Raw genomic sequence first — 24,253 nt, forward strand, 5'->3', positions numbered from 1 at the left:
TCTCTCTCTCGGAGCCTGCTCTTCCCCCTGCCTGTGTCTCTGCCTCTCTCTCTCTCTCTGTCTCTCATGAATAAATAAATAAAATCTTTTAAAAAATACATTGACATGCCTCTACGTGTTATCCTGTCCCTAAACACATGTGTACGAAGCCCACCGAGTGCCCAGCATCACATGCCAGCTGGATGACTGGCTCTACCACCAAGTACACCAGTCCCCCCGTCACAGGACACACTGTGATGGTGCCTGATTGTTCGGGGAAGGGTGGGTTAAGCAAGGGGAGAATGAGCAGGGGAGCCTAGAGGACACGGGGAGAAAGGATAATGACCCAGGCCTCAGTTAACCAAGCCCATCAGGTGCCATCAAGGCTCCCAGGAGGCCAGTCCTCCCAGGACGCTCCAGGCAGGAGGTTACCCAACTGCCCTGCAGGGGACGGTGTGGGGCCTGAGCAGGACAGAGGCCCCAATCCCCTCTCCTCCTTCCCCATCTCCTCCTGCCATCCTTGTCCATGTTCTCCACTTCTTGATGGTTCCTGAAAGCCCACTGCTGAGGGAGCCAGGCCAGGCAGGAAAAACGCAGCAGCCTCCTCTTGAGCCAGCTTTATTGAGGAGCGGGGTGGGGAGGGCTCTAGGCCTGCTGGGCCCGCAGCAGTGCTCGCACCTGGCCGATCTGCCAGTCGACGCTGGAGCGCGCTGTGCCCCCCAGGGCGGTGTACTGCTCCACACTGTGGCCGTAATCCCAAACGCGGCTCACATCGCCAGAGAACAGGGGGCTGGAGGAGAGAGGGGGAGGTGGGCCAGGGCCCAGGGGGCCACGGGGGCAGGCTCACCTCCCCGGAGGCAGCAGAGGGAGGGGAGGAGCCGCACCTGATGGTCTGTAGCTCCTTCAGCGACAGCTGGTTGAGGGCCACCCCCTTGGTCTCGGCCAGGAACACAGCTCTCCCGGAGGCCTCATGGGCCTGGCGGAACGGCATCTGGGGCAGCCGAGTGAGCGCTGCACGGACTGGGCTCCCTCGGATCCCTGTTGGGCCCGTGCCCACCCTCAGAGCCCCCACCCTCGGCTTGGGGCACACGTCCATCACCTCCCCCTCCAGCCCAGCCACCCCAGTCTTACCCCTTTGCGGACCAGGTAGTAAGCAAGGTCAGTGGCCAGCATGTCAGGACTAAGAGCCCGTGCCATGTTCTCACGGTGAATCTGGGGGATGCCGGTGAGGGGAGTGCTGAGTGCTAGGGACCCTGGGTGGCAAGGCTGCTGGCCAACCCCACCCCGGCCCTTAGCCAGGATGTCCCTGGCCTTGGGCAGATGCACCCTGCCCCAGCCTATCTGCTCTCTCAGCTTGAGCCATTTTGTCATCATTATTGATGATGTTTAGCTGCCCTCCTGGGGTTGCCAGCACTTTTTTTCAGAGTCTTTAGGTTTGGCGTGCATCAGAACGCCTGGGAGGATTTATTTCAAACTGGGCCCCACCCCGAGTCTCGAATCCAGGTCTGCAGTGGGGCCTAGGATTGTATTCCTGCCCAGTTCTCAGGTACTGATGATGATGCTGGTCCCAAGACCACAGTTCAAGAAACACTGCTTTAGAGACACATCCTGAACTGTTTAGGAATGAAATGACAAGATGGCAATTTGCTTTAAAATAATGAGCTGGGGGACCCCTGGGTGGCGCAGCGGTTTGGCGCCTGCCTTTGGCCCAGGGCACGATCCTGGAGACCCGGAATCGGGTCCCACGTCGGGCTCCTGGTGCATGGAGCCTGCTTCTCCCTCTGCCTATGTCTCTGCCTCTCTCTCTCTCTCTCTCTCTCTCTGTGACTATCATAAATAAATAAAATTTTAAAAAAAGACTTATTAAAAAAAATAAGTCTTTAAAAAAAATAAAATAATGAGCTGGGAGTGGCAGTGATGGCAGGTGGTGGGTAAAGACCGCCACAGCAAGAAAGGCCATGAGCTGATTACTGTGGGAAGATGGGTATTAGTTATGCATTCTCTCAACTCTGTGAACTGAAATTTCCCGTAATAAATGATTAAGAAAGAAATCTGGTCAGGCCAGCTGATGGGACCCCTACAGGCTCACCCATGTCCATTCTACTATAGCTAACACTGTTTGTCCCAGGGGCAGGAGCAAACACATACCCACCTCCCCTGCCCCAGATCTTCTGGATGCACCCACCCTCCTCCTCCCATGATCACCTCCTGGCACACCCCTCCCAGGGTACAGGCGCCTAGGGGAGGAAGGAGGAGGCTTGCCTGCAGTGTGGAGATGACACCAGTGGCCACTTGGAGGACGGCGCTCATGGTGTCTGACACTTCAAATACAGCCTCCTTGTCCTCCTGGAGGGCATGTGGTAGGGGGTGAGACCCCAGCAGTCTTGTCCCCCACCAAGGCATCCCACTGCCCTCCACTGGGGACACCCAGCCTTTCGTATAACCCGAGGGCTGGGTGATAGGACGAGAAGGGGCCATTCTGCGGGGCCCCTGCCTGGATGCGCCAGGGCCCCGAGATATGGAACGCAGGATATGTGCAGGGGGCCCCTGCAGCCCCAGCCTCACACCTGCAAGTCCTTGTTGTAAGTGCTTGGAAGTCCCTTGAGCGTCATCAGGAGCCCAGCACACTGAAGAAAGAGCGAGAACAAGGAGGCTGGGCCTCAGAGCCCATTTTCGAAGTTTCCTTAGGACCCTCCAGGTCAGCCCAGAGGCCTTGCCCCCACTCCATGCCCTGCTCACCCGTCCAAACACTCGCCCTGCCTTGCTCCGTATCAGCTCCAGGCTGTCTGGGTTTTTCTTCTGGGGCATCAGGCTGCTTCCGGTGCTGGGGACAGAGATCCTGGGCTGAAAGAGCTCCCCTGCCCCTTGGCTGGTCTGCTGACTGGGAGCAGATGGAGTCTAGCAGCAGGCAGTCCAGGTCATCCCAGGGGTGGTGTGGGGAGGAAGGAAGCCTTGCTGGTGGGCACAGAGCTAGCGTAGGGCAGGGCCCAGCCTTACCTGTAGGCATCTGAGAGCTGCACAAAGCTGAATTCCTTGGTGCCATAGAGGATAAGATCCTCGGCCATCCTGCTGAGGTGGGTCATGCACAGCGAAGCCCAGAACAGGAACTCAGCTGGTGGGACAACAAAGAGTGGGCCTTCTGGTCACCAGGCTTCTCTTGGTCCTCGCTTAGTCTGGAGAAGCCCCAGGTGGGAGGAGGCTGAGAGGAGCCAGGGCAGGAGGACAGATTAGAGCACAGTGCAGGGGACAAGCGTGCTGGTTCCTAGAACTCACCCACAAAGTCTCGCTCACTGGTGGCATCCATGCTGTTGAGAGTGATGGCCCCAAAGTTCAGTTCTGGAGGGGTAAATGGGGAAGGCAGCAGGGCTGGGCTGGAGGGCAAGGAGGGGCTTCCTCTCCCCCAGAACAGGTAGCCTTGCCACCTTCTCCTGGAGTCCCTCTTAGGGAGGAGCAGGGAGGGGGCCAGAGGGTCTCTAGTACAGGTCCCAGAAAGAAATGGGAGCCCTAAGCCTCCCCAGTGCCATGCACCCCTGCCACAAACCTTCTCTTGTCTCTCTAGCCTCAGTGTCCATAGGCAACAAACGAGGGTTTCAACCACACCCCTGCCCCCTCTGAGGGTGAGTCTATGGCACCTGGCAGGTGCTAAAGGGAATCTCTGTGGGGACGAGGGGCAGGGCTCCTCACCTGCTTGGAGTAGCTCCCGGTCCACACCCAAAGGGTTGCCTGCAATGGCCCCACTGCAGGATCGGGGGATTCCAGGTGATTAGGGCTCCTGGCCGACAGGCCTTGGCACACACACACACACACACACACACACCCAAAGCCAAGCCCAGACTGTCAGGGCTGCTGCCCAGTCGGCTGTGCTGATGGAACATTTGTCACCATGGAGCAGAAATGGCAAGCTGTGGGCAACTGGCTGGTTCTCTGGAATCTCTCTGGAAAGCTCTGGCCCTTCTCTGACATACCTGCTAGCTTGGCTATCCCCATTTTAGGAGAGCTGAGGGTCCATGCAGGCTTCCCTCCCTTCCACATAGGAAGCACCCCAGACACAGAGGCTACTATCTGTCCTTTGTCCTCCTCAGGTCCTTCCTACCTCCTCTTCTTCTGTTGATCCCCAAGGACCATGCTCACCATACAGCAGCAACCCCCACCCCCAACTAGGCCCTCAGAGCAGAGAGGCACTGTGCTCACTCACCTCCCCAGGGGTAGGACATTGATCCGCTTCTGTACCTCTCGCAGTCTCTCAGAGTCTCTGGTCAGTGCCACAGCATGGCTGAGAGCCAGGGGCAAGAGGTCAGGGCCTCCTGAGGCATGAACAGAGTCAGGGTGCCCCTGCACTATGGCCCACCCACTCACCTCAGAATCCAGTGGCTCCAGCGAATGGGCTGAGCCCTTTGCAGGTGTGTATACCCTGGAAAGAGGACGTCATGTTCCCTGTGGGGGAAGAAGAGGGGCAGGGGCCTGAGGGGCTTAGGAAGTCCAGGTAGGTCTGACTGTGTCACCCAGAATGTCACCCAGAATGGGCTTGGGTCCCAACAGGAAAAAGCAGGGCCAGCTTTCCAAGGGTCTGTGTGCAGCACAAACCAAGTGAGCTCCTAGGGACAAACATATCATAAGGAAAAGACCAGAAGTGGGCCGGTGTGATCCAGGGTCAGGGCCGGTGTGATACAGGAAGAGGGCTGGTGTGATCTGGGAAGAGTGGTGGTGTGATCCAGGGACTGGGCTGGTGTGATCCGCTAATAGGGCTGGTGTGATCCAGGGCCAGGGCCAGTGCCAGTATGATCCAGGAAGAGTGCTGATGTGATCCAGGGACTGGGCTGGTGCGATCCAGTAATAGGGCCGGTGTGATCCAGGGACTGGAGTGGTGTGATCCAGGGATTGGGCCGGTGTGTTCCAGAGATTGGGCCACTGTGATCCAGGGTCAGGGCCAGTGTGATCCAGGAAGAGGGCCAGTGTGATCCAGGGTCAAGGCGGTGTGATCCGGGAAGAGTGCTGGTGTGAGCCAGGGACAGGGCTGGTGTGTTCGAGGGTCAGGGCCAGGGCGATCAGGGATTGGGCCAGTGTGATCCAGGGATAGGGCCGGTGTGATCCAGGAAGAGGGCTGGTCTGATCCAGGGCCGGGGCCGGTGTGATCCAGGACAGGGCCAGTGTGTTCCAAGGTCAGGGCTGGTGTGATCAGGGATGGGGCCGGTGTAATCCAGGGATAGGGCTGGTGCCAAGGAGTTTCCCCAGAGTAGGATTTGGGCTATAGGACCAAATGTGATGAAGTCCTCTGCTCTGAGCAGTGGTGTGAGCAAAAGAGAGACACAGAGTGGGTCCCACCCAGCAGGGGATCACACTTGTGAGCATCTAAGAAGCTCCCAGGGACTCTGGAAGTGCAGGGGGCACTTCCAAGTAGGCAGGGGTGCTGTGGGTGGTGGTTTTGGCTTGCTTTTTTCGATAAACAGCTTTACTAAAATATAATTCACCCACAGTTCACCCATTTAAATTGTACACTTTAGTGTGTATCCATCACCACATTGATTTTCAACATTTTCATACCCCCAAAGAAGAAACCTTGTAGTCCCTACTTCTCCTAGCACCCCCCGGCAGATGGTTCTTAGGCCCTAGTTTTCCCCCAGGAGGGTAAGGTCCATGAAAAAGACATCACAGGAAGCTCAGGAAGAGGAAGGGTCAACCTATCTGTGTCACCAGACACGGACTTCTCAGCAGCAAAGTGGCCAGGTGTGCAAGGAGCAAAGCCAACCCCAAAGACGTGAGGTCATAGAAGCTAAAACTCTGGATGAGGCCAGTGGGAGGCAGCTTTGGCTGTCCTATGCCAGCCTCGCTGGGTGGGGGTGGGAGGCGGAACAGGGGACACAGGACACAGGGTGGCTGAAAAGTGACCCCGGCCACCCCGGACACAGCCAGCCCTGTCCTCAGGCTGCAGGGCATCTGCCTGGCACCTTAGCCTCCTCTTTATGAAGCCTCAGAGAGTGAGCTCACCCTGCCTACTGAGCTCAGCTGGCATGCAAGTAGGAAACACGGCAGGAAATACCCGCATTCCCCGCTGCTTTGCCCCACTTGGTCCAGGAGTTCCAGGACGCCTCTGAGCCCCAGGGCCTGGGTCCTCAACCCTCTTCCCCCTGCCACCTAGATCTAGCATTCAGGCCACCCGTCCTAGGGGAGAGGAGACCCCAGCTGCCCTCCCACCCTCTCTGCCACCTGAGTGTCCATGGGAGACTCACGCCTCTGCCCGGTCCACCATGGTTCTGATGAGCTCCCAGAGGAGGGCGGAAAGTCTAGAGCAGTCCTGTCGCATCCAGAGCCTGAGGTCTGTGACCACCTGCGGGGAGGAGGGGTGGCACTCAGGGAGACAGAGGTGTTGCTTCGCCAGGGAGCCAGGACCGTGGCCAAGCCCTACGCTTGCCCCCTGGGCTCCCCAAGGTTGAGAATGCACAGGGCAGGGTGGGGGCGGTAGGGGGCGTAGCAGCTGGCATAACCTGGTCATTCCGACTCCGGCCAGTGTGCAGCTTCCCTGCTGTTTCGCCGATGAGCTCCTGGGGGTGGAGGGAGGTGTGGGGTCAGGGTCCACCTGCTCGTAGCCCAATGGGGTCACCCAGGCCCTGGTTCCCCCCAGCCCTGTCTCCTTCCTTCCCTCCCTCCTCCTGGACCCTGCCATCTCTGCCGAGGCCACCTGTTCTGAGGTCTGGCCTGTACTCTACCAGTGATGAAGGGAACAGAGTGATGGCGCTGAGGTTCTGAGGGGCCAAGGTCAAGGTAGAGAGGGGAGGCCAGGCAGACAGGAAGGGGCCATACCTTCAGGCGCCGCTCGTTGGCCGTGTGAATATCTTCATCACTGGGGTTTACTTTGAAGGTGCCCTGAGCCCACTCCTCAGCCACCTGTAGCAGATGGCAACAACTCCAGGAGATAGGGGGTCAGCCAGCCACAGCCACAGGGCCCCAAGCTTGGTCCCACCCCACTCTGATCACTGAGTGTCTCTGTAAAGGAGCGGAGTCCTGGGGGTGTCCACGAAGGGTGAGTGCTCCCCAGGGGGCTGTAGCCCCCACCCCAAGGGAGCATTTCAGGCCCAGCTCCCCTTTGTCCATGAGCCATGGGCCACAGAGGCACTAAAGATGCAGAGAGACAAAGCAAGGCACAGGGTTTAAAGGGCACCTTGATAGGGGCACCTGGGTGGCTTAGTAGGTTAAGCAGCTGACTTATGATTTCGGCTCAGGCCATGATTTTGGGGTCGAGGGATTGAGCTCCAAGGGATTGAGCTTCGCTCTGTGGAAAGTCTGCTGGAGATTCTCTCTCTATCTTCCTCGCCCTCTGCCTTTCCCCTCCCCGCTTTCTCTCTGAGATAAATAAATACATCCTTTAAAAAATTAAATAAATAAAGAACACCTCGATAGACATATAATCACAAGGTAAAATGACATGTTTGGATGTCCTGCAACCTGCACTCAGGACTCGGTAGGAGCCTGGGACCGGGCTCCGGTGGCTTCGGGTGCAGAGAGTACCTTGTCCAGTGCATGGAGTATCTGGTCCATCTCCTCCCTGGTGAGGAGCCCCGCCTTCTGCAGGCCGCGGCTGTAGGCCTTGCTGCCCTGCACGTCCACCTCCCACAGGGCCCGGTCATAGGCGATGGACGAGTTGAACTTCTCCATGATGGGGTCCACTGCGCCCACAAACCGGCCTCCCCACAGCTTCCCACTCTGGCCAGGAGAGCAGCAGCAATTAATATCCTTCCCACCCTCGAGAACAGTGCCCTCACACAGGGCCCACAGGACAGTTATTAAGTCTGATGGTGGTGGGAACCAGCAGGCAGGATTATTCCCACTGCACAGATAGGGAAACTGAGGCTCAGAGAGGATCAGGAACTGGCCCGAAGTCACTTGGGGAGTCCGTGTAGGAATGTGGCTGGACACAGAAGGTAGAATTCTCTCCCACCACATGACTCTTCTCTAAGGACATGACAGCGGGGTACAAGGCTCCTCTGAGACTTCGGCAGGATTACTGGGACCTTTCCTGCCACTGACTGAGGGGAGAAGCCACTCTGGAATCCAGACTTTGAATCCAGCTGATATTCCAACCATGATGATAATAATCCTGGCTACCGTGTATTGCATTTTTACTCTGTGCCAGGCATGATTTTAATTGCTTGCATGTACCCACAGACATATCAATTCCACCCCACTGCAGAGAGGGAAAACCCAGGCCCAGAGCCCTAGCTGGGGCTGGGAGAGCCAGGGTGACAGCCCAGCTGTCTGACGCAGAAGCCACACTCCAAACCCCATGCTCCAACAGGGTCTCTCTGCACGCACTGTTGCACTGAACTTTTGCAGCAGGAAAGGCAAGGAAGCAATGGAGAGAACCCAGCAGGCTCAAGTGACTGGCATTTCTCTCCCACAGCTTGGGGTGGGGTCTGAGATCCCAACCCCCACCTCCCCAAAAGAGAGTGCCTCTGCCACATTTGTTATCAGTGGCCTTCTAGAAGGTCACTAGCTGACCCTCTGCCCCTGGGAGCCAAGGGCAGGGGGTGGGACAGAGACACCTCTGTTTGGAAAGAGTGCATAGGCCAGGACGGGCGGGCAAAAGCTGGGGGAGGGGCACAGAACCCACGGGGAGCTGTCCTCCCTCCCAGAATGCCAAGGATCAGGAGAGTGTTCCCTGGGTGAAGGTGTGCACTTTACTTTGCTGCCAACTTTCCTGTGGAGGGGGAGTTTATAATGACTGCTGGGGACATATGTGTTTGTCCGTCACCCTGCAATGTCCCAGACCTCTCCTAGCCACCTGACTGCAGTCATGTCATATAACGCCTATAAGCTTCAGGGCTACCTCTCTATAAAGTAAGGACGGTAGTAGCACCTACCCGATACAGCTGTTGTGAGCATTCAGTTATGCACAATTTCTAATTTTTTTTTTATTTATTTATGATAGTCACAGAGAGAGAGAGAGAGGCAGAGACACAGGCGGAGGGAGAAGCAGGCTCCATGCACCGGGAGCCTGATGTGGGATTCGATCCCGGGTCTCCAGGATCGCGCCGTGGGCCAAAGGCAGGCGCCAAACCGCTGCGCCACCCAGGGATCCCCTAGTTATGCACAATTTCTAAGTGCATGCATAGTACCGTGCCGGTACTCGCTAAGTTCTCTTAGCAAGGGAGGCGCCAGGGCTGTGTACAGCACCGGGGGTGGGTGTGGGGGGCTCCACTGTGCTCAGGCCCCAGGCTGTGAACTGACCCCCCGCTGCTCAGCTCCCTTGGCTGCCTGAGGACTCTGCCCTGCAGAACCTTAACCTTCTGAGCTAGGTCCATTGGCCCTTTACATGTGTGCCAAGCCTAGCTCTCCTGCAAAGCAACACGTGGGTCCCTTTCCTGACTACTAGGGGCCAGAGGACCAGGGCCAGCCAGTCAGGATAGGGAGCCAGCCCGCCCCTCAGCCAGGAACCTGGCACTGCCTCCTCCAGCAGGTCCCTGGACTCCCTGCCTGGGTTGTTAGTAATAACAACTACTTAACAAGTTGGGGCCTTAGCCAAACCAATTAGCACCAACCCACAGGACGGCCTGGGGCCAGCAGAAGCCACCAGATGCTCTGATCTCATAAAGGCAGCCTACTTTGTGTTGGGGCATAGGGAGTCTGCTTGAGATCTTCTCTCCCCTTCCTTGCCCCCTGACCCACCCCCCACCACCCGCATGTAAGCTCCCAATCTCTCTCTTTCTCTCAAATAAATAAATAAATAAATAAAATCTTAAAAAAAAAAACCGAACCCAGAAGGATATCAGAATGAGATGTCACCATCTGGGCTCTGAGTAGAAGGGGAGACCCAATCTGGGGCCACAGGGCACTCCTGGGCACACCTGGGCCAGAATGATTCCTTTGGGGCAAGGGGGCAGGAACATTGGTTTGGTTGGGGATGAATGAGCAATAGCCAATTTAGAATGCACAAGGGGAATAACGTTGTTACTGTTAGAGCACCTACCACAGAGCACAACGGCTTGGCCCTGGGCTAGGCATTCTATGTATGCTATTACACCCTCCTGTGAGTTGGGCATTGTCACCTCGGGAGGTCTGGTGACTGCTTCAGAAACCAACTTTCTTTGCCTCCCAAGTTCAAGCCCACCAACCCCATGATCCCAAAACTAGCAGGGCAGGCATTCTTATTCAGTTTACTCAGATGAACAAACTGAGATCCAGAGAGAGGGAGTGCCTTGCTAGCTAATGAGGACCAAAAAGGACTGGAACCCAGATCTCCTGCTTCCCAGGCCACAGGTTCTCTTCACTGGCATCAAGCAAACAGGGTTCAAAGCAATGACCTCATGATCCAGCACCTTACAGAAGGGGGCAGAGATCTCTTATTTTCCCCACTTGCCAGATTATTCAACTGAGGCCCAAGAAAAGGAACCTGTGCCTAAGACTCCTGCTACTGAGTGGTCAGGAAGAGAGCCCTGGCTCAAGGGAAGTGAGGCTGGTGAGCCGGGAAGCCACCAGGCACTGGGGCCAGGGGGCCACAGGCACGGTCCCCTGCCTCCTGGTTATTTCCAGAAGCCAGAGTCATGTGGACTCTGCTACACAGGGGCAGCTGCTACAGCAGAAGGGGTGCAGTGGGGGAGACTAACAGGAAGGGCACCAGCAAAGAAGGAATGAAGAGGTGAGGGAGCTGAGGGGGTGGGCAGCTCCCTTTCTGCCCCATCGAAGGAGCAGCACTATCAGGGCAAGTCAAGTCAGGTCAGGGCCACCCTCGGCCCCGTGTGGGCTGACGAGCGCCACACACGCCCCGGGGAGGGAAGGAGGGGGGCAGCCGGTGACGCGGCGGCCACCGGGAAGTGACCACAGGCACGGGCGTCTCCCAGGCTCGGCGACTGCACCGGGGGCACCCATCGTCTGGAGCTGGCGACAGTCGCCAGGAGGGCGGCAGGCGGCAGGCGGCAGGCGGCAGGCCCGGCCCAGGGCATCCCGCGTGCAGGCCCGGCCCGGCCGGCCCCAGGGCGCCCCTCCCCGGCTGGGGACTCGAGGTCCCGCTCACCTCCGATGCCATGCTGGGCGGTTCCTCGTCGTCCAGGAGCCTCGGCAGTCCGGGTCTGGAAGACAAGCCGGACTGACAAGCTTCCGGGCCCCCGACGGGGTCCCTGGGGCGCTGCCGGCTGCGGCTGCGGCTGCGGGCGCTGCGCTCGGGTCTGCACAGTCTGCGTCCCGCGCCCCCGGCCCCTCCCCGGCCCCCCCGGCCCCCCCCTCCCCCGGGCCGCCCGTCCGGCACTCACCCTCCGGCCGCGCCGTGCGTCTGGGGGCGGCCACCCCGCCGGCCTCTTCTGGCCCAGAGCGCGTCCGCGGCGCCCGGCCCGATGCCCGCCTCCCGGCCGCGGGCGCGCCAATGGCAGGGGCAGGGCGGTGGGCGGAGCCTCTCGGGGGCGGCTCTGGGTCGCGCGGCCGCAGGGCGGGGCGGGGCGGGGCGGGGGGCGGGGGCGGGGCCGGCGACCGCCGAGCCACCCCGCTGGAGGCCCCGCCCCGCTGGAGGCCCCGCCCCGCTGGAGGCCCCGCCCCGCTGGAGGCCCCGCCCCGCTGGAGGCCCCGCCCCGCTGGAGGCCCCGCCCCGCGCCGGCCCGCCTGGCCCGCTGGCTGCGCGCTGAGGTCCGAAGCGGCGTCCCCTCCCGGGCGGCCGAGTGTGAGAGCCAGCAGCACTCCACAGACGTGAATCCACGTCCCTGCGGACCCAGCAACACGCAGGGCCAACCTTCTGGCAAGTGAATTGAGGCTGGAAAGGGAGTCAGGGAAGATGTCTTAGAGCTGGGCTACGACCACGACGCAGAAGACGGGTCGGGATGTGAACACACCTAACCCAGAGGCTCACCGGGCGCCAGACTGTGCTGCAGCTCTTGGTGATTGTCCTTATTTCATCGTCACAACAGTCCTGTTTACAGATGGAGAGGCTGAGGCTTCAAAGAGTTAGAAGTTAGTGGACGTGCCCGTGGGCAACCAGTTAGAAGGAGACAGTCTGGCTGACCACGCTGTACCGCAGGACGGAGGAGAGATTGTCACCCCAGATTCGCTTGCAGCAAATAGCAAGTTTGTTCTGTGTGGAGGCTCCTGAAGCGTTGGGGGAGGGAACTCAGGAGGAGGAAGACAAGGAAGACACCATGAAAGCTTATGGAAAAAAAAAACAAAACAAAACAGACAAATCAAGAGTCTGCAGTTAAGGCCCTGACAGTAGACACTAAAACGGACATGACCCTTGATCTTAAGGAAATGTCTTAGCCAGTAAAGGCTCACGGAAGCACAGTAACAAAGTTCTCTCTGAAAAAGCTGAGATCCCTGAGCAAAACCCCAGGGAGGCTGAGATACGTTCGGAGAAGTGTGCCTGCCAGTGGCCAGTCAGCACAGGGAAGACGGATAGGATGGACAGGTCCTCTCTAACCACCAGAGGCCACTCTGCTACCTGTAGTCCATAGTGAGGTCAGACAAGGGATCTGAAGGGTGACTATCTCAGGCCTTCAGGAGGCAACACTCAGTTCATACAACAGTCTAGCCCCTCCTGCCACAAATAGAAGGTTTAGGTGGTCCTAAGGTTGTCATGGAAGCATAACTAGAAGGAAAACTGGCTCTTGAGCCACTGTGGAAAGCATTTACAAGTGCGTCATTCTCAGGGACCTCTTAGATGACCATCAGACCCAGCTCCCCTTCAGACTGCCAGGATGTAGATGCTGGGCCTTGGGGACTGGGTGAGACAATTGCTAGTGAATAGTGTAGTGCAAAAGAAATGGTAGCTGAGATTGGATCAAATTCTCAAGCCTTATTAAATGACTGGGTGCACAAAATCATAGCCAGAAGACCCAGACTATATCAAAAGGTAAGGAAGTTCTTCATGCTGAGAGAAATGACGTAAGATAAAAGCTTGGGTCTACAAGAAGGAATAAAAAGCACTAGAAAAAGGCAACTATATATTGAAGACTATTCTCTTTTCTTAATTTCCTTAAAGACAAATGACTAGGGGTACCTAGCTGGCTCAGTTGATAGAGCATATTATTCTTTTTTTTAAAGATTTTATTTATTTATTCATGAGACACACACAGAGAGGAGCATATTATTCTTAATCTCAAGGTTGTTGATTCGAGCTCCACTTTGGGTATAGAGATTGCTTAAAAATAAAATCTTTAAAAAATAAAGACAAATGACTAAACTAAAAATAATAACACTGTGTTGTTGGTTTTATAGCAAAGCGGAAGAGGATACTAATGGAATTATACTATTGTAAGATGATTGTGTTATACACGAAGAGGTATACTAATTTCAATTCAGAGCAAACTGGTATAAATTAAGGACTCATATTGTAATCCTTAGAGCAATCACCAAAAAAAGGTACATCTAAAAACCCAATAGATGAGATAAAGTGGAATATTAAAATATTCTCGATCAAAGGAAGTCAAGAATAAAGGACACAAGTACAGATATAAAAATAAAGTAATAGACTTTATCTGTATTGGTAGATATATATATTATCTATAATAAGATAACCTTTGTACCCCCACTAATTATCATCTCTACTATATTACTCCCACTAACACCCATACTATCTGTCTTGGACTAAGAGTTTAGGTTAAATCAGACGAAGAGCCTTCAAAGCTCTAAGCAAGTGTTATCCACTTAACCCCTGATTAACAACACTAAGGACTGCAAGAATCTATCCTACATCAATTGAATGCAAATCAAACACTTTAATTAAGCTAAATCCTTACTAGATTGGTGGGCTTCCACCCCACGAAATTTTAGTTAACAGCTAAATACCCTACCAACTGGCCTCAATCTACCTTCTCCCGCAGTGTAGAAAAAAAAGGCGGGAGAAGCCCTGGCAGCGTCTAGGCTGCTTCTTTGAATTTGCAATTCAATATGAATAGTTCACCACAGGACTTGGCAAAAAGAGGACTTAAACCCCTATCTTTAGATTTACAGTCTAATGCTTTTATCAGCCATTTTACCTATCTATGTTCATTAACCGATGATTATTTTCCACTAACCACAAAGACATTGGTACTTTATATTTACTGTTTGGAGCATGAGCCAGTATAGTAGGCACTGACTTAAGCCTCCTAATTCGAGCCGAACTAGGTCAACCCGGTACCCTATTAGGAGACGACCAGATTTATAATGTAACCGTAACTGCCCATGCTTTCATAATAATTTTCTTTATGGTTATGCCCATTATAATTGGAGGATTTGGAAATTGAGTAGTTCCACTAATAATTGGCCCCCCCAGACATGACATTCCCCCGAAAAAATAACATAAGTTTCTGACTGCTCCCTCCATCTTTTCTCCTATTGCTAGCATCCTCTATGGTAGAAGCAGGTGCAGGAACAGGATGAACTGTATACCCTCCACTAGCCGGCAACCTAGCCCACGCAGGAGCATCAGTAGACCTAACAATTTTTTCCTTAAATCTAGCCGGAGTTTCCTCTATTCTAGGGGAAATCAACTTTATTACTACTATTATTAATATAAAACCCCCAGCTATGTCTCAATATCAAACCCCTTTGTTTGTATGATCTGTGCTAATCACAGCAGTCCTATTGCTGTTGTCATTACCTGTACTAGCTGCCATAATTACAATACTGCTAACGGACCAAAACCTGACTACAACATTTTTCAATCCTGCTAGAGGGGGAGACCCCATTCTATACCAGCACTTATTTCGATTTTTGGGGCACCCTGAAGTCTATATTTTAATTTTGCCTGGGTTTGGAATAATTTCTCATATTGTTACATATTACTCAGGGAAAAAGCCCTTCGGCTACATAGGAATGGTTTGAGCAATGATATCTATTGGGTTCCTGGGCTTTATTGTATGGGCTCGCCATATATTTACTATAGGGATGGATGTAGACACACGAGCATATTTTACATCCGCTACTATAATTATTGCTATCCCAACAGGAGTTAAAGCTGATTAGCAACACTTCATGGAGGAAATAGTGTAAATGGGTTAAACATTTTGATTAAAGGCAGAAATTGTCAGAATGCATTTTTTAATTTTTTAAATTTATTTTCAAATGTATTTCTTAAAGATTTTTATTTATTTATTTATTTTTTTGTTTATTTATTTATTTCTTCATAGAGACAGAGAGACAGACAGACAGACAGGCAGAGGGAGAAGCAGGCTCCATGCAGGGAGCCCGAGGCGGACTCGATCCCGGGTCTACCAGGATCACACCACTGGCCGCAGGCGGCGCTAAACCGCTGCGCCACCGGGGCTGCCCAGAATGCATTTTTTTTAAAGATTTTATTTATTTATTTATTTGACAACTAGAGAGCCTAAGCAGGGAGGAAGGGCATAGGGAGGGGAAAAAGCAGATTCCCTGTTGAGCAGGGAGCCTGACGTGGGACTCGATCCCAGGATCCTGGGGATCATGACCCAAACAGAAAATACATGCTTAGCCATCTAAGCCATCTAGGTGCCCCTGTCAGAATGCATTTAAAAAAGCAAGATTCAACTATATCCTGTGTACAGAAAATTCACTTAAAACATAAAGACATAGACAAGTTAAAAGTAAGAGATGGAAAAGATATACCATGTAAGCATAATCATAAGAAATCTGAAATAGTTGTTTTCATATCAGACAAAGTAAACTTCAAGGCAAGAAATATTACCAGAGATAAAGAGGATCATTATATAATAAGAGGGTCAATTAATCATTAAGTGCTAACTATCCCAAATAAGTATGCTTCTAATATCACAGCTTCAAATTATATGAAGCAAAGATTAATAGAACTAAAGACATAAATAAAGAGCTCCAAAATCATAATAGGAGATTTTTAACATCCCTGTCTCTGTAATTGACAGAACCAGTATACAAAAAGTCAGGAAAGATATGAATGACCTAAACAAAATTATCAGCCAACATGACCTAATTGATATTTATAGAACATGCCACCCCCAAATGGCAAAACAAATTATTGGTGCCTTTTGCAAGCAGAAGAATGATGATAAAAATTTTTGTATGTAAAAATGATGCTTAAAAATATATTATAAGAGCACCTGGGTGGCTCAGTTGGATAAGTGCCTGCCTTTGGCTCAGGTCATAATCCCAGGATCCTAGGATTGAGCCCTGTGTTGGGCTCCCTGCTCACTGGGGAGTCTGCTTCTCCTCCCTCTGCCCACTCCTGCCTCTGGCTCATGCTCTCTCCCTCTCAAATAAATAAAATCATAAAAATATATATTACTGTGTAAATATGTACCATAGAATAGGATTCAGCATATAAAAATGAATGAGCTATTGATATATGCAATGACTTTGCCGAATCTCCAGGAAATTATGCTCAGTAGGAAAATAAAGCCAATCTCAAAAGTTTACACATTGTATTATTCTACTGATACAACATTTTTGAAACAACAAAATTTTAGAAATGGACAACAGAGTAGTGGTTGTCAGGGGTTAGGGATGCTGAGAAGTCGCAACATAAGGAATCATTGTGTTGTTGGAACTGTTCAGTATCTTGACTTTACGATGGGTACATGAAACTACACAGGTGACTACATTGTGTAGAACTTAACATATACATAGATACACACATAAAAAGAGTACAAGTGGGCAGCCCCGGTGGCGCAGTGGTTTAGCGCTGCCTGCAGCCCGGGGGGTGATCCTGGAGACCAGGGATGAGTCCCACATCAGGCTGCAGTCTAAAAATCTTCAAAATAAATGATTCTGTATAGCTGAGAATATGATTAAAAAGTTAAAACATGATTTTCAGAGTCTATCTTACTAGAATGTGTTTAAAATTAGGTTTTATTTTCCTCTCTCTCTCTGTGTGTCTCTATGAATAAATAAATAAAATCTTAAAAAAAAAAAAAAAAGAGTACAGGGATCCCTGGGTGGCGCAGCGGTTTGGCGCCTGCCTTTGGCCCAGGCCGCGATCCTGAACACTCGGGATCGAATCCCACGTCGAGCTCCTGGTGCATGGAGCCTGCTTCTCCCTCTGCCTGTGTCTCTGCCTCTCTCTCTCTCTGTGTGACTATCATAAATAAATTTAAAAAATTATTTAAAAAAAGAGTACAAGTAAAATAGGGAGGTCTGATAAGATCATTTGATTGTATCAATATCAATATTCTGGTTGTGACATACTGTAGTTTTACAAAATGTTACCACTGGTGGAAACTGAGGAGAGAGTAAAGGGATGTCTCTGATCATTTCTTTCTTTAAAAAAAAAAAAAATTATTTATTTATTTTAGGGAGGGAGGGTGGGAGAGGGAGAGAGAGAGTAGGGGCAGAGGGAGAAAGAGAGCCCTGAAGAAGACTCCCTGCTAACTGGGGAGTCTGCCACACGACTTCATTCCAGGACCATAAGATCATGACCTGAGGCAAAACCAAGAGTCAGTCGCCCAATCAACTGAGCCACCCTGTGTCCCTCTAATCATTTCTTACAACTGCATGTAAATCTAAAATTATCTCAAGAAATATTTCTCTTTTTTTAAGATTTTATTTATTTATTCATGAGAGACACAGAGAGAGAGGCAGAGACACAGGCAGAGGGAGAAGAAGGCTCCCCTGTGGGGATCCCGGTGTGTGACTTGATCCCAGGACCCAGGATCACAACCTGAGCCGAAGGCTGACATTCAACCACTGAGCCACCCAGGTGCCCCTCAAGAAAAATTTCAATAAAAATATATTACCAAAAAAAAAAAAAAAATATATATATATATATATATATATATATATATATATATATTCCAAAACTACTCTGCTCACTTTAGAAAATACCTACAATAAAAAATAAAAAATAAAAAAAATAAAATACCTACAATAGATAATGGCATGAGGTTATGTTTTTCAGAAGTTCTTATCTTCTAGAGATACATACTGAAAAATTTTCATGTGAAATGATATATCTGGAGTTTATTATAAAATGTTTCAACAACAACAAAAAGGAGTGAGATTGGTAGATTTACAAAATGTCAATGATTGTTCAAGTGGGCATTTTTTAAATCTCCAAGTATTAACAAAGGCTCACAATCCCACTGTTAAAACCCTAATGAATTTGGATATGCGCATATGTATGAGTATCCATATATATTATATATATGATGTATATATTAGCTTTATTGAGATCTATTAATACACAATAGAGAGATATTTAAAGTGTACAATTTGATATGTTTTGACATATACTTATACCCACGAAACTAACCATAATCAAGGTAGTGAGTGTATCCATCATACCCAAAAGGGTCTTTGTACCTTTTTATGATCCCTTCCTCCTACCTCTCCCCATCCATACCCAAGAAAATACTGATTTGCTTTTTGTAGTATTAGTTTGCATTTTCCAGATCTATTATTCTGTCTATATTTTGTCTGACTTTTCTCACTCAGGATAATTATTTTGAGGTTTATCCATGTTATTACATGTACCAGTAGTTTATTTCTTGATAAGTAGTATTCCATTGTATGGATATGCCCCAATTTGTTTATCTGTCTGTTGATGCACATTTGGGTTGCTTCCAATTTTTGACTATTACAAATAAAACATTGGTGTAAAAATCTTTCTATGCATATATGCTTTCCTTTCCCTTGGATAAATACCTATGAATGGAATGGCTGGACCATATGATAAATGCATATTTAATTTTTTAGGAAATTACCAAATAGTGTTGCAAAATGTTGCACACATTTACTTTTCCCACCAGCAATATGTGAGAGCTTCAGTTCTGCACATCCTTGTCAACATTAGAATGGTCAGTCTTTTTAAGTTTAGTCACTCCTATAGGTGCATAGTGTGTTTCATTATTGCTTTAATTTGCATTTCCCTAATGACTAATACTGAACATTTTTTCATGTGGTTGCTTGCCATCCATGTATTATCTTCTTTGGTGAGGTGCCTTTCAAGTTTTTTGTCCTTTTTAAATTGGATTGTTTGCTTATTGTTGCATTTTGAGAGTTCTGTATATGTTTTGGAAACAAGTCATTCACTCAGATACACATTTCGCAATGATTTTTGTCCAGTCCGTGGTTTGTTTTTCCTTTGTCTGAACAGCACTTTTTTTAGAGCAAAAGGTTTTTTTTTAAGATTTTATTTATTTATTCATGAGAGACACACACACACACACACACACACACACACACAGAGGCAGAGACACAGGCAGAGGGAGAAGCAGGCTCCATGCAGGGAGCCTGATGTGGGACTCGATCCGGGGACTCCAGGATCAGGCCCTGGGGCGAAGGCGGCGCTGAACCGCTGAGCCACCCGGGCTGCCCAGAGCAAAAGTTTTTAATTTTGATGATACAAGTCCCTTAGCAGGTATATAATATATGATCTGCAAAGATTTTTTCCCTATTCTGTGGATTGTCTTTTCACTTTGTAGCACAAATGTTTTTAATCTTGATGAAGTTCAGTTTATCCATTTTTTCTTTTGTCGCTTGTTTTGGCTGTTCTGGGTCCCTTACATCCTTATATGAATTTTATAATTAACTTGTCAATTTCTGCAAAAAAGGCAGTTGTTGGAATTTTGATAGGATGTATTGAGATCAATTTGGAGAGTACTGATATTCTAACAATATTAAGTCTTCTGGTTATGAACATGGGATGTTTCTAATTTAATAAGATCTTATTTAATTTCCTTTAATAATAATTTGTAATTGTCAGGGCATAAGTTTTGGACGACTTTTGATAAATTTATTCCCAAGTTTCTTATTCTTATTTTTTAAAGATTTTTTTAATTTAATTGACAGAGCAAGCAACAGAGCACAAGCTGGTGGAGCAGCAGAGGGAAAGGGAGAGAAAGAAGCTGGATGGATCCCAGGAACTGGGATCATGACCTGAGCAGAAGGGAGATGCTTCACTGACTGAGCCTCCCAGGTGCCCCTCCAAGGATTTTATTCTTTTTGATGCTATTATAAATGGAATTATTTTTTTCATTTTTCATTCCCCAGCTGTTCACTGTTAATGTATAAAAATGTGATTGACTTCTATATATTGATCTTCTATCTTGCAATCTTGTTTAATCTGTTTATCCAGCAGGGTCTTTTTTAGTGGACTCCTTATGATATTCTACATACACTATCATGTCATCTGCTAATATAGTTTTGCTTCTTCATTTCCAATCTGAATGCCTTTTTTTCTTGCCTATCTGCTCTGACTAGTACTTCCAGTACAATTTTGAGTAGGAGTGGTGAGAATGGACATCTTTATCTTGTTCCTGATTTTAGGGGGAAAACATCCAGTCTTTTACCATTAAGTACGGGTTTATATGTAGGTATATTAGTTTCCTAGAATGGCCATAACAAAGTACTATAGGGATCCCTATAGTGGCGCAGCGGTTTGGCGCCTGCCTTTGGCCCAGGGCGCGATCCTGAACACCCGGAATTGAGTCCCACGTCGGGCTCCCGGTGCATGGAGCCTGCTTCTCCCTCTGCCTGTGTCTCTGCCTCTCTCTCTCTCTCTCTCTCTCTGTGACTATCATAAATAAATAAAAAATTTTTAAAAAGTACTATAAATTGTGGTGTCTTAAAACAACAGAAGTTTATTCTCTGACAGTTCTGAAGGCAGATTTGTTCTTCCTAGCTCTGGCGACTCTCAGCAATCCTTGGCATTCTTTGACATGCAGCTGCATCATTCTGATGTTCTGTTGTCTTTACATGGCCTTCTCTCCTAGACCTAGGAGACCTAGGAGACCCTTGGAGGGAGGGATCCAAATCTCCCTCTCCTTTCTCTTAGAAAGACAGTAATCATTGGATTTAGGGCCCACCCTATTCTTTTTTTTTTTTTTTTTTTAAGATTTTCATTTATTCATGAGAGACACACAGAGAGAGGTAGAGACACAGGCAGAGGGGGATGCAGGCTCTCTGTGAGGAGCCCGATGTGGGACTCGATCCCAGGACCCCCAGACCACAACCTGAGCCGAAGGCAGATGCTCAACCACTGAGCCACCCAGAGGCCCCTCACCCTACTCTTTTAGCTTAAGTACAATGCAAGATCCCATTTCCAAATAAGATCATGCTCACAGATCCTAGGAATTGGGACTTGACAGTATTTTTCTGGAGTTGGGGGTGGGGAGGAGGTGGCACAATTCAACCCACTATAGTCAGATTTTTATAGTTGCCCTTTATCAGGTTAAGAAAGTTCCCTTTCTATTCCCACTTTATTATTACTTTTGTTTAAACCAACAATTATGTTTATAGAGATTTAAATAGTAGGAAAAAATCTTGCATATTTGCCTATTAACATTTGGCCTACTACCATATTAGAATTTCCTATGCTTTTTATTCCTTTTTTAAATTTTTATTTATTTAAAAAAATATATATACTTTTTATTGAAGTTCGATTTGCCAACATATAACACCCATTGTTCATCCCATCAAGTGCCCTCCTCAGTGCCTCTCACCCAGTCACCCCATCCCCCTGCCCACCTTCCCTTCCACTACCCCTTGTTTGTTTCCCAGAGTTAGGGGTCTCTCATGGTTTGTCTCCCTCTCTAATTTTTCCCACTCATTTTCTTTCCTTTCACCTATAATCCCTTTCACTATTTCTTATATTCCCCATATGAGTGAAACATATAATGATTGTCCTTCCCCAATTGACTTACTTCACTCAGCATAATACCCTCCAGTTCCATCCACGTTGAAGCAAATGGTGGGTATTTGTCCTTTCTAATGGCTGAGTAATATTCCATTGTATACATAGACCACATCTTCTTTATCTTTTTTTTTTTTAAGATTTTATTTATTTATTCATGATAGTCACAGAGAGAGAGAGAGAGAGAGAGAGAGAGGCAGAGACACAGGCAGAGGGAGAAGCAGGCTCCATGCACCGGAAGCCCGACGTGGGATTCAATCCCGGGTCTCCAGGATCACGCCCTGGGCCAAAGGCAGGCGCCAAACCACTGCGCCACCCAGGGAACCCCACATCTTCTTTATCCATTCATCTATCGATGGACACCGAGGCTCCTTCCACAGTTTGGCTGTTGTGGTCATAGCTGCTATGAACATCGGGGTGCAGGGGTCTCGGTTTTTCACTGCATCTGTATCTTTGGGGTAAATCCCCAGCAGTGCAATTGCTGGGTCGTAGGGCAGGTCTATTTTTAACTCTTTGAGGAACCTCCACACAGTTTTCCAGAGTGGCTGCACCAGTTCACATTCCTACCAACAGTGCAAGAGGTTCCCCTTTCTCCACATTCTCTCCAAAATTTGTTGTTTCCTGTCTTGTTAATTTTCACCATTCTCACTGGTGTGAGGTGGTATCTCATTGTGGTTTTGATTTGTATTTCCCTGATGGCAAGTGATGCGGAGCATTTCCTCATATACTTGTTGGCCGTGTCTATGTCTTCCTCTGTGAGATTTCTCTTCATGTCTTTTGCCCATTTCATGATTGGATTGTTTGTTTCTTTGCTGTTGAGTTTAAGAAGTTCTTTATAGATCTTGGAAACTAGCCCTTTATCTGATACGTCATTTGCAAATATCTTCTCCCATTCTGTAGGTTGTCTTTGAGTTTGGTTGATTGTTTCTTTTGCTGTGCAGAAGCTTTTTATCTTGATAAAGTCCCAATAGTTCATTTTTGCTTTTGTATTATTTTTGTACATTTTTAGATGTATCTTGCAAGAAGTTGCTGTGGCTAAGTTCAAAAAGGTGTTGCCTGTGTTCTCCTCTAGGATTTTGATGTAATCTTGTCTAGTGTTTAGATCTTTCATCCATTTTGAGTGTATCTTTATGTCTGGTGTAAGAGAATGGTCCAATTCCATTCTTCTACATGCGGCTGTCCAATTTTCCCAGCACCATTTACTGAAGATACTGTCCTTTTTCCAGTGAATAGTCTTTCCTGCTTTGTTGAATATTAGTAGACCATAGAGTTGAGGGTCCACTTCTGGGTTCTCTATTCTGTTCCATTGATCTATGTGTCTGTTTTGTGCCAGTACCACACTGTCTTGATGATCACAGCTTTGTAGTACAACTTGAAATCCAGCATTGTGATGCCCCCAGCTATGCTTTTCTTTTTCAATATTCCCCTGGCTGTTCAGGGTCTTTTCTGGTTCCACACAAATCTTAAGAGGATTTGTTCCAACTCTCTGAAGAAAGTCCATGGTATTTCGATAGGGATTGCATTAAATGTGTAAATTGCCCTGGGTAGCATGGACGTTTTCACAATATTAATTCTTCCAATCCATGAGCATGGACTATTTTCCCATCTCTTTGTGTCTTCCTCAATTTCTTTCAGAAGTGTTCTGTAGTTTTTAGGGTATAGATACTTTATCTCTTTGGTTAGGTTTATTCCTAGGTATCTTCTGCTTTTGGGTGCAGTTGTAAATGGGATTGACTCCTTAATTTCTCTTTCTTCAGTCTCATTATTAGTGAATAGAAATGCCACTGATTTCTGGGCATTGATTTTGTATCCTGCCACACTGCCAAATTGCTGTATGAGTTCTAGCACTCTTGGGGTGGAGTCTTTCGGGTTTTCTATGTACAGGATCATGTCATCTGCGAAGAGGGAGAGTTTGATGTCTTCTTTGTTAATTTGAATGCCTTTTATTTCATTTTGTTGCCTGATTGCTGAGGCTAGGACTTCTGGTACTATGTTGAATAGCAGAAGTTGGAGTGGACATCCCTGTCTTGTTCCTGATCTTAGGGAAAAGGCTCTCCATTTTTCCCCATTGAGAATGATATTTGCTGTGGGCTTTTCGTAGATGTCTTTTAAGATGCTGAGGAATTTTCCCTCTATCTCTATACTCTGAAGAGTTTTGATCAGGAATGGATGCTGTATTTTGTCAAATGCTTTCTCAGCATCTATTGAGAAGATCATATCGTTCTTGTTTTTTCTCTTGTTGATGTGATCTATCCTATTGATTGTTTTATGAGTGTTGAACCACTCTTGTATCCCAGGGATACAGCCCACTTGGTTATGGTGAATAATCTTCTTAATATACTGTTGGATCCTATTGGCTAGTATCTTGTTAAGAATTGTTGCATCCATGTTCATCAGGGATATTGGTCTGTAATTCTTTTTGGTGGGATATTTGTCTGGTTTTGGAATTAAGGTGATGCTGGCCTCATAAAACAAGTTTGGAATTATTCCATCCCTTTCTATCCTTTGGAACAGCTTTAGTAGAATGATATTATTTCTTCTTTAAACGTTTCATAGAATTCCCCTGGGAAGCCATTTGGCCCTGGACTTTAGTGTCTTGGGAGGTTTTTTGATGACTGCTTCAATTTCCTCACTTGTTATTGGCCTGTTCAGGGTTTGTATTTCTTCCTGTTCCAGTTTTGGTAGTTTGTGGGTTTCCAGAAATGCATCCATTTCTTTCAGATTGCTTAATTTGTTGGCATA

General features: G+C 48.7%; 1 protein-coding gene across 1 annotated transcript; it reads right to left on the reverse strand.

The window, feature by feature from the left end:
• Positions 1 to 581: 581 nt before the first annotated feature.
• Positions 582 to 11,341, reverse strand: ASL (argininosuccinate lyase). The gene is made up of 17 exons (XM_072752752.1): positions 11,220 to 11,341; positions 10,985 to 11,039; positions 7,483 to 7,677; positions 6,778 to 6,861; positions 6,462 to 6,518; positions 6,207 to 6,304; positions 4,336 to 4,413; positions 4,175 to 4,252; positions 3,664 to 3,716; positions 3,253 to 3,315; positions 2,977 to 3,091; positions 2,719 to 2,803; positions 2,547 to 2,606; positions 2,242 to 2,325; positions 1,111 to 1,191; positions 864 to 970; positions 582 to 769 (listed from the first exon to the last, which is right to left on the reverse strand). Exons 2-17 carry the CDS (start codon positions 10,994 to 10,996, stop codon positions 625 to 627), a joined length of 1,395 nt encoding a protein of 464 aa, XP_072608853.1. The 5' UTR covers positions 10,997 to 11,039; positions 11,220 to 11,341; the 3' UTR covers positions 582 to 624.
• Between the last annotated feature and the right edge of the window lie 12,912 nt (positions 11,342 to 24,253).

The sequence above is a fragment of the Vulpes vulpes genome, chromosome 3, assembly GCF_048418805.1.
Source record: "Vulpes vulpes isolate BD-2025 chromosome 3, VulVul3, whole genome shotgun sequence".
Classification (NCBI taxonomy): Eukaryota; Metazoa; Chordata; class Mammalia; order Carnivora; family Canidae; genus Vulpes; species Vulpes vulpes.

Coding starts and splice junctions, on each gene's coding strand:
- ASL (XM_072752752.1), bottom strand. Junction 6,519..6,777: donor CCAACGAGCGGCGCCTGAAG/GTATGGCCCCTT, acceptor CTCCACCCCCAG/GAGCTCATCGGCGAAACAGC. Junction 4,253..4,335: donor TGGAGCCACTGGATTCTGAG/GTGAGTGGGTGG, acceptor CCTGGCTCTCAG/CCATGCTGTGGCACTGACCA.